Source organism: Phlebotomus papatasi, chromosome 1 (genome assembly GCF_024763615.1).
Source record: "Phlebotomus papatasi isolate M1 chromosome 1, Ppap_2.1, whole genome shotgun sequence".
NCBI classification, from domain to species: Eukaryota; Metazoa; Arthropoda; class Insecta; order Diptera; family Psychodidae; genus Phlebotomus; species Phlebotomus papatasi.
In genome coordinates this window covers 13,084,485-13,101,815 of record NC_077222.1, presented here as the reverse complement: position 1 = coordinate 13,101,815, position 17,331 = coordinate 13,084,485, and the positions used below count along the sequence as shown (strand labels likewise).

Here is a 17,331-nt window from a genome sequence, read left to right as displayed (position 1 = left end):
TTAATAAAATTACATGTGCGAGTGAGTGTGTGAGTGAGAGAAATGGAGTACAGAGGATGAACTGGGTTTACAATAGTGAATACTTTTTTCTCTTTCAGATATTTGCCTGTTTTTGACTAAATTAATAGATTTAAATGCAATTAGCTTTAGATTAGAAATTTATGTTTACAAAAATGGCAAAACAATTGAAAACCTACTTAAAGTAGCGTTCATTCATATAAAATCAAACCCGGTTATTTTTAGATAACATATTGTAAACGCACAAAACGTTGAATTCAAATCCAGTTTTACTTAGTCAATATCAGTGGCATATAGTCATTCTCCGATATTTCTTCTGTTACGGTATGCGCGAGTGTAAAAGTTTTTCAAATATAACACAATTTATTCAAAGAGAATTGCAAGAAAGTAAGGTTTTTGGGTGGTAATCTTTAAATTACCGATGCTGTGCTTCATGCACAGTGTGTGGAAAGGAATTGTGATGCAGTATACCCGCAATTAATCGGTACGGAAGTATCTTTTCCGATGTAACCTCACTTTGTAAAAATTGTAATTTTCTCTAATTATATCTTATGTTTGCAGAGAGAGGCATCACTATAGAGCTTCTACTAATCTATCTCACGGATGGACACATCGATGAAATCTTGGTAACAGAGTACGATTTAGCAGAGTCACGCCGTGGTGTAGGGGTCTACTCGCGTGAAGCTTTTGCATCCTAGATAGTTGTTAGGAGTCCGTAAGCAACAGCTGAGCTACAATCCCATCAGCCTTGGAATTTTATAGATCGAATCATCTGAATATAAACATGCAAGTCCAAGGGAAGTGTGAGTGCGGGAATTAAACAATTTCCCAATTTCCCCAATTAAAAAATAATTTTAAAAATTGTAACTTTTTATTAATTGTTGTTATGAAAATATAATATAATTTACCTTAAAAATCTTGTGTTTGATTTTTTGATTTATATATTTCCTTCTCTAAATTGAATACCAATACCAATTGCGTACGAAAAATCTTGTTTTGAGTTGTCTATTTTTTGCGTTTATTCACATCATTCACATATTATTTAATCAATTATTTTAATTCAAGAATCTGTCAAAAAAAGAAAGAAATCTGCAACCATTTTTACTATTCGGTATTCATTTTTCGCCAAAATATTAAAAATAAAGAACTCACTTGGGAAGGAACATCATGTAATTTTAATAATTAACTGCTTGAATAAATAATTTTACTTACTATTTTATGGCTTCTTATCATTTTCATTATTATTATTAAAAATAATATCGGTTTAGATTTCGAAAAATATTGAAAATGGAAACTTTAATAGTTACAGCCCTTTACCTCCAAAGTTTGTAGCTGAACAAACCTTTGTTTGTAAAATGAATGAGCTACAAACTTTTAACTCCAAAGTTTGTAGCTGTACAAACCTTTATTTGTAATATGCTCAATTACAAATTCGGCTGTAAAACTACAAACCATTACCTCCAAAGTTTGTTAGGTTACAAATTTACCTCCAAATCTACAAATCTTTTGACAAATCTTTTTTTTCTGAGTACTGCTCATTGTTTTATTCTATAAAATTGAATTAAATTCATTTGAATTAATTTGGATTGACAATATTCTCCATTATGCCCAACGCACAATAACTTTTGTTTGTAAATATGTTTTCGAAATTTCCTATGAGAGAAAACGAGATAAATAGATTTCTGTTTCATTCACTCTCATTCAAATGTCAAAAACATTTTTACAAAACAAAAGTTATTGTGTGTTGGGCATTAGACTAAAACAAACAAATCATGAAATCATTAACTGAGACTGCCAGCTCATTTCTCCGCGTGAGGGCGCTGTTTTCCTCCGCGAGTGGCGCAGGCAATTTTTCTAAATATTCTATTTTCCTGATTGAAAATTTCAACCAAATAAAATAAATCACAAAAAATATCCTGAGTTTTCATGAACCTCTTTTAATTTCAACAATTTTATTCAAATCGAGTATTACGGCAGAAGTTGTGATACAAGTCCAAGAATAGGGCTATTGTGATCTGGGGCTACATTTAAAACCCTTTTTCTCGAGTATTTTTAAAGAACATTGGGCTTTAACGTAATGTAATTTAGATAGACAAAACAATTAAGGATCTAAATTAAATTATGGCTAGGTCCAGATTCCTAAGAAATATTCGAAAAATAGCGTTTTCAATGTAGCCCCACCTCCCCCTACGTGATTTTCCTTGCCATATTCGGTACGATGTAAAAAAACATCTATCCTCGAAACGTGGTAGAGAATAAAACTAAGAAAATCAAGAAATTTTCAGTGTTTCCAGCTATCCCCTAGTACATTCCATCGTGGATATTAATATTACAAACACAATAAGGAAAACCGACGTATAATCACTTCTTGAAAGTTAATCCGATGTTCGTCGGGTGGAAGAGGAATAGCCCAGAATAAAAGTATTTTCTGCCCAGAGCTTTCGGTGCCCTACGCACCGAAACACATCCAAACACATCCATATTACAAACACATCCCCCAGTACTAAAATGGATCTTTAAGTTTTAAATCTTTAAATCAACCTTTTTCACCTTCATTTTTAAAAATTATTTCGTATTGTCCGATAAAAAGTCTTTAACTTTAAAAGGTAAAATTTAAGCTTTCACGCTGAAACGCAACAAACTTCACAATAACTCTATTAAGTCTTTAATTTTAAACTCAACATCTTTAAAATTCTTAAGCAATAACAATTTTAGATAAATTTATAACACATGAAATATCGTTATAGCCTTTGTCTCAGAATAGATAATCCTTAATTTTGAGTTAAAGACTGACGATGCTTCGTATTATTTTAATTTTGTGTCAAAATTTTCTGAATTTGAAGGCTTTAAGGTCCTCCGTACCAGGATTTAAATCACGAGATACCCAAGAGACCCAATTGAAATTTTCATATGAACTTCGTTATTGTAAAGTTTGTTACATTTCAAGAGGTTTCTCTCAAAGAAATTAGACACTTTAAAATTAAAGATCATTGTTACAGAATATGAATATTTCTTTAAAAATCAATTCAAAATGTAAAATTACTGGATGAAATTATTTCGAATTCAATTCCATAATTTTTATGTTTTTTAGAGCACAAATACTTAAAGTAAGTAAAGCATGTATCAACAATAAAGCTTTAGATCGTCGTCCCAAAATAAAATGATTTTTTGAAAATTCTTTAGGCTGTATATCTGATGGATTTATTTTGAATTCATATATCTTTCGGTAATCGTAAATCTTCGTTCGTAAATTTTTGGGAAAAATTTTAGTACATTCATTTGAGAAATTTGTTGAGAAAAGTGGTCTCCGAAGCACAAATTAAATTGGTTGCTTTTTAGGATTTTGAGACCTCCGGAAACTAGGCTAAACCTCTAATCTGAAGATGATCTTAGATGCTACACCTAAAAAGTACTTTCACATCATTTATCATTCACCGATTTGAACCGATTCATAAATCATTCGAAAGATCCTCCAAAATTGTTTTAAAAGTAAATAGAATTGATTTTCGGATTAAAATTTGTTGCTATGAACCGGTTCAGAACCGATTGGAATCGGTTCAGTTTTATAGAAAATTCTAAGGCCTTTCCAACGATTCGAAACATGACCCCATTCGCTTGATAAATACACTCTCAAACGTCTTTTTAACCTTTGACATCGAAAAACCGTTATAGGAATGCTTCAACGTTATTGTTGTATAAGGGCGAAATGTCCGCCTAGGTGGTCATGGCGATGAAAGGTGGAAATTTGAAAAATTATATATACTTTCCGTGGAGTTCAATCAGTAAAAGCAGGTGCATCTAACGGAGACCGATCAATTTTTTTCAAAATTATTCGTTGTATTTTACTAATTGTTTTTTTTTGCAAAATCGCTTGCATTGGTTTACTAATAGAGAACATACTGCAAAAAATAATTTGCTAAAACGGCGAATAATTTTCCAAAAATTCTTTTATTTTGGGGTCCGAAATTTTTGATCAGTACATGCTTCATTTAGCTTATACAGTTCAAGTGCAATGGGATCTTATTCAGAAAACCACATCTTTAGCTCGAAATATTTAAATTCTTTTATAAATTGAACTGAGCCAAAATGAATACTTTAAGTATTAGTACTTATTATTTCATATATATATATATATATATATATTTGTTTCCTAAATTAAAGTATTATAAAAACAAAATTTTACGATTTCTTCTTGTACACATTATTTGTCTTTTTTTAAAAAAATCAACCTTTTTTATTTTAAAGAAATTAACTTAAAGGGCTGATTGTTAGGTTCAAAAAACGCTTTAAATTTGTTTAAAAAAATAACTAAATACAAAAAATTATTTAATAGAAGGAAATGGGCATCTTTGAAATAGGGTTTTTTCTTCAAGTTTTAAAAAGAATTGAGGCTTATAGTAATGTAATTTAGCTTGACTATTAATTGATAGAGCTAATTTATATCAAGGTTAGGTCCAGTTCCCTATTTACCCTAAGTCAAAATCTCTATTTCAAAAGTGCCCCAAATCAAGGTGTCCGTCTTGTTTCTGTATTTGTATAATCCATATAGACAATTCATTTATCAATTTCGGAGTGATTCAATATTTACTATTTAAAGAAATTTATAAAGAAATGTTTAATAGCAAGCATGGACTTAGTTTATCAAATCGATATGTATTTTTGTTAAAAACTGATTATGACTATGTGCAATATGCATATTGAAAAAGATTATTATTAAACTCATATGAGAATCGCTGAGCGTCGGGGGTGCAGGTTAGCTCAGAAAAACACACAAATTCTTCCCAGAGCTTTCGGCTCGGACACCAAGCATTCCTCAACGGTCAAATCTTGAGAGTTCCTAGTTTTGTCAGAAGGTCTGGAGGTTCACAGGGCATTGGGGGATTTAGGGACTGCAACTTTAAAATATTTTACTTTTTTATGAATTTTTGTGGTAGTAACTAACTTTCTTTTCTTGTCTTGTGGGCTTCTTTGTGAGAACTGAGTCTAAATCGAATTTAAAATCTCAAGATTTGACCACTGAGGAAGGCTTGGAGTCCGAGCCGAAAGCTTTGGGAAGAATTTGTGTGTTTTTCTGAGCTGCCCTACACCCCCGACGCTCACCGGTTCTATATGAGTAAATTATTCGTCGGCATTAACTAAGCATTATTATTAAAAACTAAGGAATAATTCACAAAAATAATAATTTATCTATTTTAAAACAACGCTCTGGCAAATAAGCCAACGATCCGATAAACTACTCTGATCCCTGTGTCTCTTCCCTTGTTGCCGTCTTAGCTTTGGTTATGAGCCTAAACGGAAAGATTGAAAAGAATGTTCTAGGGGGAAATTAGACACCTTTGAATTAGGGCATTTTCTTCTATTTTGAAATGGTATTGGTCCTTACTATTAATGTAATTTAGTTCTTCTAACCAATTGTGAAGCTAATTTAAATTGTGATAAGGCTCAGTTTCATTTAAAAATGGAAGGAAAAGCCATATTTTAAAAGTGTCCCATTCCATAAGTGCCTTGCTTCACGCAATCTGACTATCTAAGACCGTATAAGCTATAATAAAAATTGTTGTTTGGATCGATCATTATCCTATCTGAATTTTTAATATGGGAAGATTTTTAGGTTCTGTACACAATTTGGCTTCGAACATTTCATATTCTTCCCGTAATCTGACCTATCTGTTGCAATTATTTTAATGGCTAGACTTTATTTTAATTCTTAAGTCACACATTTCCAGGAAAAATAGGTCAGATCCATTAAAAAAAATATGGGAAAATTGTGAAGTGTTCTAAAGTACAATGAAGTGTGCGAAGCCTAAAAACCTTTCCCAAATTAGTAAAAAGCAAAAAAACCCATGATCAATTAAGATAAATATTCAAGAAAAAATACAAAAATTAAAAAAGAGATCAGTCAAATCCAATAAAATAAGTAGATAAAGTTCAATAAATCTATTGAAAGGCATATCAGTGAATGAATCTGCTAAGCACTTCATTCGAATGTATTTTCATCGTATAAAAAGTTCTTCAAAAACCGAATTTTTGTGCTTCAATCTGGATTATTGCTCTTGTCTTTTGCAAAAAAAAGGCCTCCAATTGGCGTTAAGCCGATACTGTGACCTAGCGATTTTGGGTGAAATGAATGGTTTGCGATAAAAAAGAGATTTCAGCACTTAGAAGAAATGCACTAAAATTTCTCTCAATAGAGATTTTACTTTATTGTTTAGAAAGCTGCTCCAGATTGGAAAAAGTGCACTTCACTTTTACGTTTGATTGAAAAATGGATTTAGCGATAAAAAAAAGATCGCAGGTAAAACTCATGAAAACATCGCAATGGAATTTACAATTTCATAAGATAAATCAGTGGAAGAGATTTTGTTGAGTGAACAAAAAAAAGCGCAAATTAGAGATGTAACCAGTCGTGAATAAACAATAATTTGCCGTGCTGATAAAATTGCCAAGATTAGCGGGAAAGGGTGTCAATGGAGTCACGTGTCCGCTTATATGTTCCATTGATGGTTGACTACTTGGTGGACAAGTAAAGTTGCATCCTGCCATTGTTTCCCGCCAAAGTCTCAAGACAGGTTCTCGATGGAGAATTTTCCGTTCTTTTGCGTCTCAATTTGGCTTCTTGTGAACCGTATTTTGTGTTCTCTTAGACACTGCACAATGATAGTGATGAATAATAAAAATTCTCAATGAATTTTAAAATTGAGCTCACGCATTTCTGTCAATGAACCTGAAGCTCTTTTCTATGCTACCACCTCTGGCCACCTTCATTATCCACAATATGCTCTTTTTTCACGTCTTCCACATGTATTTATCTCATCAGATGGCTATTTTCTTCCACATCAGTCCCCACCGTATCTTCTCTTTTTTTTGTTGTCAACCAACTCTTCACTTGTTACGTGAAATTGAAGATGAATGCCCGAAAAAAACGAGTGATTCAAGAGATTTCTATGCAAATTTCAGGAAGAAAAAACGTGCAAGATTTGTACAATTTTCTCTCATTGGTATTTTTTTTCCTTGCCCATTTAAACTTTTCGTATTCATCGATAAACCACGTGAAATAGCATCATCAAATTGATTTAGCAGAAATTGAACTAATTTCACTTTTTATTTCAGAAAACAACTTATTTTCTCTCTGGAATCTCGTGCATGGTCACAAAAGCACGCCAATTGCGAGAAAAAAAGTGTTTTTTTTTCTGCAAGATGAACACAAGAAATCCCATCAGTTTCTTCTCATTGCCATACACTAAGAGATAAAATCATTGAATTTGAACCATAAATTTTTACTGACCTTGCCATAATTTATTCAGAAATTAATTATATCGAGATATGATGCTTTGCAAATTTATTAAAATCCGATTGCACTGATTAAAGTATGCAAATTTGACAAATCAGTTGATGAAAAATCGAGGTTATGATCACCATTGATTGATTGTCATACCAATGAACTTGCTATAAAATTTGAATTATAACATTTTAACCTCTATGGACTGTCCTTGTCGAATTTACGAGAAGTTTGAGGTTATGAATGACTCAGTTCAACAAAAATATACATTCTAAGACTTCTTTCAGTCGTCTTTAAGCAAAATGATCTTGAATTAAGAACAATTAAGTGAATTTTCTTCCGGGTTTTGCCGTAGTCTTCAAATGCACAATAGACATAACCTTATTTTTTATCTTAATTCTGGCTTTTAAAAATTTGAATTTCAGAAAGGATCACATAAAGATTTTTTTTGAGATTCTCTTGGACAAAATTATCTTGGATAATCAATAGAAAACTATATTTTTTCGTTATTCAGTCATTGCGTTCATGCGGAGGTATAACATAAGCTCATTTTTATATTTATTGTAAATGTATTCAATTTTTTCTTTAAGAAATTCAAAAATAACTTTGTCGTCTTATCCTTATTCAGGATTTTATGTAGTGAAAAAGCTTCATGAAATTTATTTCTATATTTTAATGTATTCCGTAGATCTGCGAAGAACTTAACCTCAATTAATTGAATATTTGAAAAGAATCAGGAGTTGGACAAAATATAGTTATCTTTTAGAACAAATTTTGTTCAATTAAAAAAAGAAGGAAAAGAGAATTTATATCTGATTTTTGTTCCATTTTTTAAGGTCTTTATAGAACATAACCTCAATTAATTGAATATTTGAAAAGAATCAAGAGTTGGACAAAATATAGTTATCTTTAGAACAAATTTTGTGCAATTAATAAAAAGCCAAGAGAATTTATATCCGAATTTTATTCCATTTTTTAAGGTCTTTATAGAACATAACCTCAAACTCAAAGCAAAATCTCAATTCTTAGATTTTTTTTTTGAAAAAAAAAACAACACTGAGATTTATATGTTCATCATCAGTTTGCAATGGTTTCGAATTAATCGAATGATCTATTCCTAAAGACTTTAGGGAAACCATAACCTCTTTTTTTAATTCTTGTATATTTATCGTCTTTTTTAGAATATTGTATAAGAGTTTAAAAAGTGTAACATTTTGAAGGGGCTCAAAATGCGTCAAATTCTGAAACACTGCAATCTAAATCCGGTTGTTCTTTTTTTTGGGAAATTCACAATTTCCTTAAAATTATATTAAACATAACCTCTTTTTTACAGTTACAAATTTCTCTAAAGGCCTTTACACATTTTGACAAAATTTTGACGTTTCTACCTGCAACAGTGCGAACGATTTCCTTCAAAAGAGCAATTTTTGATGAAAACTGCTAACAATGTGTAGACACCATAAAGTGAAACTAAGTGAATTTTACTAACACCATTTCTGAAAACTCTTTTCTGAAGTTAGTTTTCAAAGTGCTTTATTTTTTTATAAGACAACGATCAGATTATTTTTGTTAAGTTAAGTTTGGCTTAACCTCAAAAACTCATTCTATTTCTTATGTAGAAAGAATCCGAAAATTTAAATCCTTCTATTAAAAAGTAAATGAATTTATTTTTAATGATCTTTTAGCTCTTCTTCAGTGATTTTTATCAGGCTTCATAATCTTACTAAGAAATTCCTAACCTAAAACGTGTTTTATGAGATAAAACTTTCGAAATTTGGCATAACCTTTAAAAGTAAAAAATTCCAATACCACAACCTCAATAAATTATTATTATTATTTATTATTTATAAATTTCTCAAACAAATAGGGTTCGTCCCTCTTAAAATGTTTGGAAAAAGAATAAGAAAAAAAGAAAAAAAAGTTATTAACAAAATTTAAGTAAGTGGCTATAAGGCAAAGGCAATATAGAGAAAAAAAGTAAATTAAATTCTAACCTAAGATTTTCTAAAGTTAAAATTTATCCAAAATTTTAGGTTAGATCTGAATGTTTTTCAATTATTATTTTAATTATGAATTGTACGCAATTCAATCTTACAAATCAATGGATTAAAATAACCTTAATGAGTTTATCTAATCGCTTTGGTATTTAGATATTTTAGAGCTTTCAGAGTGTTCTGCCTCTAATTCTAACCTCAAACTTATTCCAAATTTCAATCTCAGAAAACTTTTTGGTGATTAGAATTTACTACAATTTACTAAAATTCTGGAATTAGAATTTTTATTCCCTTTAACGACAAGGGTTGGATTAAATCTCATTTTCGTAACTTGCACCTCAATTCTATCAATTAAAAAAACGGTATTGTAAATTTTTGAGGTTATAATAATAATGCTGGCACAACATTTCATAAAGGAACTAGGCCTTCCCACAAGGGGATTTCTAGACATGCATTATTATTTTTTTCTTGTACGGGATGAGATTGTCAGTCCCATGCCCCATGGAATCAAGTGCATTGAAGCTCACTGGATGCAATCCGAACACCTTTAACGCCAGAAAAATTCCTGGTGACCTAAAGGGGATTCGAACCCGGGACACTTGCATCATAGAGCGAGTGCTCTACCACTTGACAAATTGAGTGCCCAAATTTTTGAGGTTAGGCGTCACATAACCTAGTGCTCAAATATAAGACTTCGGGTAAATTGAAAATTCACAGACCTTCTAAGCTCTTGATACGACCGACTTAAGTAACAAATATAACCTCAAATCTAAAATTAACCAAATCCGCTTTATATTTACTGTTTGAAAAATACGCCGGTCGTTATTTCAAATTTAAAATTTCTGCAGATACGTAACGACTTCTTGTCTTCTGATGAAATTATGAATATTTTCTGGAATTTTTCCATCAATTTTTTTTTAAGTTTATCTCAGTGATTGATGTTAGAATCGTCACAATGGGAATTGTCGTGAATGACAATGTTGGAAAAATTCAATCACTTTTCACTTTCATTGGCAGAAAGGTGAAAGAAATGTTTCGACAAAAGTTGATCGCAGGTCTGGGTGTGTTTGGTATTTCATGTTGCAGTCTTTCATAAACACTTTTGGTCGTATTCCCAGGATGTGGGGAGTGAGAGGCTTAAGATTATTGGCAAGAAGGCGAAAATATGTATTATGCAACAAGCACCAAACATCCCATCAGCCCTCGCAACTTTCGTGGGTCTCAACGATGAAAACGAGTCAAGAATGAGAAAGTGACACGAATCCTCTCACTTTTTCTTCTTTCTCCTCGATGGATTTCTTGATTAACATTTCTTCTTTTCTCTTACAACTCAAAACAATTTTCATGTCTCATTGAATTCTTGCACAGTTCTTCTATTTATTTATTTTTTCTTGTTTCATTTGTTGAAAACTTTTTGGGTTTATCACTTGATTGTCTTTCGGTCGTTAGGAGGAGATAAAACTTGAGGTATGTGTGATGTTTGTTAATCCAAATGGAAAATCCATTTTAAGGCGAAGGAGTCAAGGGATAAATTTGATGGTACGTACCGATTCCAACAATTGCAACAACCACAATTAAACACTGTCTCATTTTTGCTGTGTCCTTTTGCTTTTTTTTTAATTAAAAAAAATATATTTAAATTAGGTTCGCCCTAGAATAAACTTCTTGCGTTACAGCCAAAAAATTGTCTCTCCCTCTCGTGAATTACAATAAAACTGAATGAATAACGTTTGAACTCACGTCTTCTTCGCGCAACAACTCAATAACCAACTGCGTTTGTGAAACTTTTACCATTCTCTTTTTATACCCAGGTAAAGGTGTAAAGGCGATTTCGAGAAATAAGTGGGGCTCCCAAGCCATAAGTTCATAACACTATATAGATAAAGTGTTGGAATCAGAGAAGAAATAGTTGTACCGATACACATTTAAAAATATTAACCAATTGTTCACTGGTTTTTTTTTCTTCTTTTATTTAACATCAAGTTTCCAAGTATTTTCATTCAATACTCACCCATAGGGTCCCCCTCCTAAACCATCAACCATCCAGATGAATAATTTTTAACAGTGTATCTTAAACTATATACACATTCCCACCAACTTGGATGAAATTTATCTACCTCTTTTTCTCCACCTCACCCAAAGAATTCACCATCATCTCACTTTACCATCAAACAAGCTAAAAACCAATACATTAGCAACTGCACAAGAAATGAATAATAAAGATTGTTAATCCAGTTTCCATGTGAAGTTGAATATTGATGCCTGTTTTTTTTTGCTTCTCCTCAACTTCTTTTTCCAACTTCTCACAATTTTGTGAAGAGCTAAAAGGTGCACTGATTAATTAAAATGAGCAATTGATGATTTGAAGTGGGAAGCAATGATTGTTTAGTGAAGTAAAATGAAATCTCAAAAACAAAAAAAAGAAATATTCATTGACACAGAAATTGTCTTCATGCAATTGCATTCTATCAATTTCTTTTCATGCGGAGATATTCAATTGAGCTTTGTCAGATGTGGAAGGCATGGGAGATTACATGACGTTACAGCATTGTTTACATCGCCACTGTTAATGCAAAATTCAATGCATTATTTAACCCTTCACTGACCACATGAATTTGTTAGACAAAAAGCGTCACATAACACACGCAATTCTTAATTTCTCACACTGTGAAAGGTCTTAGGCCTGACACATATATTCACCGGTGAAGATAGAAAACTTTGAGTAGAGACACAAACCCAATTGCCATAAAAATTGAAGCAAGATCACTTGGGAACGGTTTTCCAATTTATTTTCTCGTTATCCGTAATTATTAAAGTGTTTTATGAGTCTATATTCCAATAAAAAATAAACATTTTTTCACATATGACTGTTCTCAAGTGCTTCTCCAATACCGACTTTTTCTTTGTATTGGTTCGTATCACGACTATTTAGTGATTTTAACACACGGCGAGGATTGTGGAAAATAGTCGAGACAGGAACCAACACAAAGAATAGCCGATAATACAGACGCACTTGAGAACAGTAGGGTGCAAAACAACACGTTAATTTTTCACTGTCATGACACCATTACTCAACAAAGAAAAATAGATAGAAATTAAATAAGTCTGAAAACTTTAATTGAACTGATGCAGTGTATGGCTTAGTTAAATATAGAAAACAAACTAAACGTCCATTTTGAATAAAATATTAAAAAAAAATTAAACCTTGGTGATCATTATGGTAGTACACTCCCACATGTCACTCTAGTGTATCCAGGATATAATTCAATAAATTATATTTTATTAAATTAATAGATAGATAGATGAAAGACAATGGGCAAAAGTGGTCTATGGTGCGACCACCAATGAGACCTATATCATTGAATAAGCCATGGTATAGGTAACAACTTTTGTTCCGGGACCAAAGTTCTAAACCATGGGGGAAAAGTTCTACAGCAAGAAAACTATTTTCGTAGAAGAAAAATAATCTCTTATATGAAATGTGCGCATTTATATTGTCTTTTTTTAAGGGACAGAATAAATTGTAACATAAAATAAAAAAATAAACATTGAATGACTGCATATTCTCAAAATGGACATTAAAGCATATGTATTTACAATGCATAACATGCGTAGGAGGACATTGAAACATTAGCGCTCAAGGTCAAAACTTGAAACCTTACAGCTAAGAGATTTATCAACCGAATTTAATCAATGAATACTCAATCGAAAGATCTCGAAAAATCCTACAAAATGACAGTATAGATAAGTTAACAAATCTACCGTAAGGGATGCTCCACGTTATCAAAGTTTTCAATTAAAAAGAAACGTGTAAAGTTTGGAAACTATTCTCAACCAATTTTAATGATCTTATAAAATGTATGTCTGATACTTTTAATGCGTCATAGAAAGAGATATAGCCTCATTGTATTCTTCAATTTCGAGAGAATCATTATAAATTTTAACTTATTTTTGTAACTGTGATTTTTTTTTTCGAAGTCGCAATCAGCTTTTATATTACTCAATAACCCTTCCATAAACCTTGTTTCCATGCCGAGTTTTAGCTTTCTACCTTTTCTCAGATAGGAGTTATAGTGGAAAAAGTTTTCATTTTGTAAGGAGACTGCTGGAAGGAGTGGTGGAGGGAAACATATATATACACGGTTAAAGAGCCTTCCATTACCCTTGATCCTATGCCAAGTTTCTGGTTTCTACTTCTTTTCTTTGTGAGAATAAACCAACATGAAATGTAATTAACTCGTAGGGGGGTGCCGGAAGTCGTCGGGAAACAAACAATTATTTAGGGATATACATTAACTATCTCCAGAGCATAAGGACCGAGCCAAAAACTCTGGAGATAGTTGATGTGTTTCCCTGAGTGATTGTTAGTTTCCCGACGACTTCCGGAACACTTTGCTGTTGATCTACTTCCCTTCACAGAGGAGTTATAATGGAAAAAATCATTATTTTGTATGGAGGCTACAAGAAGGAATGGAGGGGAGAGGAGCCTATATACATACTTAAGGAACCTTTCAGAAACCTTGATCCCATACCAAGTTTCAGCTTTCTACTTATTCTCAGAGGGAAGTTAAAATGAAAAAAGTCCTCATTTTGTATGGGGGCTACTGGAGGGAGGGGTGGAGGAAGGAGGTAGTATCCATGTATAAATAGCCTAAGTCATAAATTGACTCCGTACCGAATTTCATCATAATCGGTTCAGCCGGTCTTTAGTAATTCGATGTCAAAATGGTATTTTCCCAAAAGGATAAAGCGTTTTTACAAGGACTCCCAGCGAATATCGTCCTGGGTCTCGGAAACCTCTAAAATACCTGGGTACCTGGGTACCTCTAAAATGCGCCTAGTCCCATCTGTGGTTGCTACTAGGATGATTAACTAACGGATGGAGCATTTTAATTCACAAATGATATATTTTTCTTAAATTCTTTATAATTTTTAAGCTTTAGATCCCACATAAAAAATATAACACGAAATGGTAGCCACATAATATAGAGAATATATTTTTATTGAATTTAAAATTTTACTGGTGTTACAGATGGAAAATTTTTCAGAAAAATTCAAAAAATTGCGAATTTGACGTCTTTTTCCTAAAGGTTTTAGGAACTATTATCCTCGTGCAATCATTATAAATTTTGTGCTAATAACATAACATTACATACTCTTTCATTTGGTAACAGTTTTAAAATGAGTGCATTTGGTTTTATACCAAAACTAAAAAACCACTTAAGAAAAAATATACCACATTTTTGTACGGAAAATGTATGAGAATGCTCTGCCCTGGGTTGCTACAAAGACCAACTTCTATAGATTTTTGCCCATTGTCCTTTGTCAGTAATGGCTATAGGATACCATTTAGATTAGGAAAGTTCCAAGAAATCAAAATTCACGTCCCTTTCTTTCTCAATAATTTTGAATAAGCCTATCCCACTCTTTCGTACTCTTCTTCTTCTCCTTTTAAATGTCACACCAAATTCAAATTAGTTCAATTTAATTTCAGGTGCGAAAGACTGAGATAGACATACATATTTAAAATGTTTCAGATGTATTTTCATTTCATGAAATTTCTGTGCATGCATGAATAATTTAAAATGATCAGTAAAAGAAAATCTACTTTGGTTAATAGAAAATTGAAGAAATACCTTAGAAGTATTTCATCACCTACCAATTTTCATTTTTACTATCAATTTTTACCCATATACTGTCCAATATCCTGCAACCAAAAATCCTCCTCCATCTGAATGAGCCATAGGGAGGATAATACACGTAAGAACAGGTTTCAAAGACTCGTAATATAAATTCAAGAATTTTCTTAGAAATATCACAAGGAAGTTGTGTACACATTACTTTAATTAAATATATCTCCCCCTCTGGAAATATGTATGCCATAATTGTTTTGGCTTTCTATAGTTTTTTTTTAACTTAATCTTCTTAGAAATTGATACAATATCGTACATTGACCAAGATTTCTTCTAAGGGAGCATTAACCTGTAGCCAAATGGAAAGGGTAATCAATTGGCCCAATGCTGGCTGTATAATAAAATTGACACCTTTGGAAAAGGGATCTAAAAGCACGAGAGAAATGCAATTATCGCACGTGAAAGAGTCTGTGACACTGAGAATGTTGTGTGAACATTGGAAGGAGACATGAAAATGAGTGAATTCCGCTTTCGTTGGCTGGCAACCTTACGTAATAAATTGGATGTAGTGCGCAATTGAGAAGAAGTTGTGGCGGGTAACAAAATGCTGGAGAAATGCCCTTCACTCTCTTGGGAAAAACTATGGCAGGGGTTATGCAGTTGAAAACCCTGATTCAACCAACAGACGCAAATGGAGGGAAGGTGGAAGTGGGAGTTTGTCTCCGGTCACGGGTAACAACATAGCTTCTTGGACAAATCGGAAAGGAAACACCTAGCCCCAAGCACTTTTTCACCTTCATTTGACGACGCACGGCATTGAAATGTGAACTTACCACGAATATATCTTTTTATATTATTTTTTTTCTCCATACACCCTCCTCACCTTCTCACCATGTGATCGTCTCGTGAACCACAGAGAAGTTATAGCCACATTGACGCTCAAATTAATTTTGCACCACTAATTGATTCTCGGTAATTTCATCTCCGTCTTCTAGCATTAATATACCTCTGCAAATTTCTTTATGACAGGTGGAAGCTCTTAAGTATTTCCCTATAAATTTCTGTTTGCGGATTAAACATATTTGCCGTAAAAATTAGAGAAAACTATTAGCCAAGACACAAACCAAATGGCTATCGATAGTCTTTCAGCGTAAATATACCTCTGAAAATTTCCTTGAGATAGATGGAAACACATAATCTTCTGTATAAAATTCTGTTAGTCAAGACATAAACCAGATGGCCATAAAAAATCCCATAAACTTACATACCAGAAATTTTTCTGGCGTTAAATGTGTTCGGACTGCATCCAGTGAGCTTCACTGCACTTGATTCCATGCGCATGAGACTGACAACTTCATCCCGTACAAGAAAAACTAATAATGCATGTCTAGAATGTTGTCTTCATGGAATGTTGTGCCAGCATTATTATTATTATTATTATTATTAAACTTACATACATCTGTTGAGAATTGTATCTTATATGCTTAATCGTGGATTAAATACATTTACCGTCGAAATCAGAAAAAAGAACTATTAGCCAAGACACAAACCGGATGGTTACAGACAGTTTTCTAATGTAAATATACCTCTAAAAATTCTTTTAAGGCAGGTGGAAATATTTAAGTATTTCTCTGTAAATTTATGTTTCCGGATAAAACATTTTTTCTGTAGAAATTAGGAAAAAAACCATTAGCCAAGATGCAAACCGGATGGCTATATATAGTTTTCTAGAGTAAATATAGCTCTGAAAATTTCCTTAAGACAAGTGTAAAGACTTAGGGGGAACTGGGGCAGTAGTAAACTGGGGTAGTTGTAAACACTGAGATTTTTTTCATTAATTTTAAGACTCCAGAGGATAAAACCCATAATCATTCATAGATACCATGGGGATGTATGTCCACAGAAGAATTGGTCAATAAAATCCTAATACTCTAAAAATAAAAATCATTTTTCCCGAAAATGTTGATATTTCAATTATTTTGGTCATTTGGATTTCCACCTGGAAATTGAAAACTGTGTAAAATAATCGAAATGTAGCAATACCAGTTCTTTCCTACATCTTTTAGGATTATATTTATGGATTTACTAGACAAATTGAGATTCTCATTATTTCAAAAGAATTAATAATTGGTCAGAAAACAGCATTTGGGGTAGATGTAAACAGGCAATTTCAATTTCACAAAATGAGTAGGTAAAAGAGCGGGAAATTGACCTTCATGGGAAATATCTATAATTCATAGATTACGAAAAAAATTGGTGGCGCTGTGTTCAATAAAAAGTCACATGATGTCAAAATATGGGGAAAATCCATTGAAAAATGTCTTTCATATGCATGCTTTTAGTTTTTTTGCTATTTTAATTATTCTTTGTAAAAAGTGTCGGATTTTTTGAAAAATATACAGTCTTT

General features: G+C 32.3%; 1 protein-coding gene across 2 annotated transcripts in view; it reads right to left on the bottom strand.

Moving 5' to 3' along the window:
- Nucleotides 1–11,070, bottom strand: part of LOC129800046 (protein obstructor-E) — a 37,062-nt gene extending 25,992 nt beyond the window's left edge. Inside the window, exon 1 of one of the 2 annotated variants that reach the window (XM_055844404.1) lies at nucleotides 10,839–11,070. In XM_055844404.1, coding sequence (XP_055700379.1) covers nucleotides 10,839–10,881 — 43 coding nt within the window. In that variant the 5' untranslated portion in view covers nucleotides 10,882–11,070. The remainder of the gene's footprint in view (nucleotides 1–10,838) is intronic. The other variant, XM_055844405.1, reaches the window with a different exon arrangement.
- Between the last annotated feature and the right edge of the window lie 6,261 nt (nucleotides 11,071–17,331).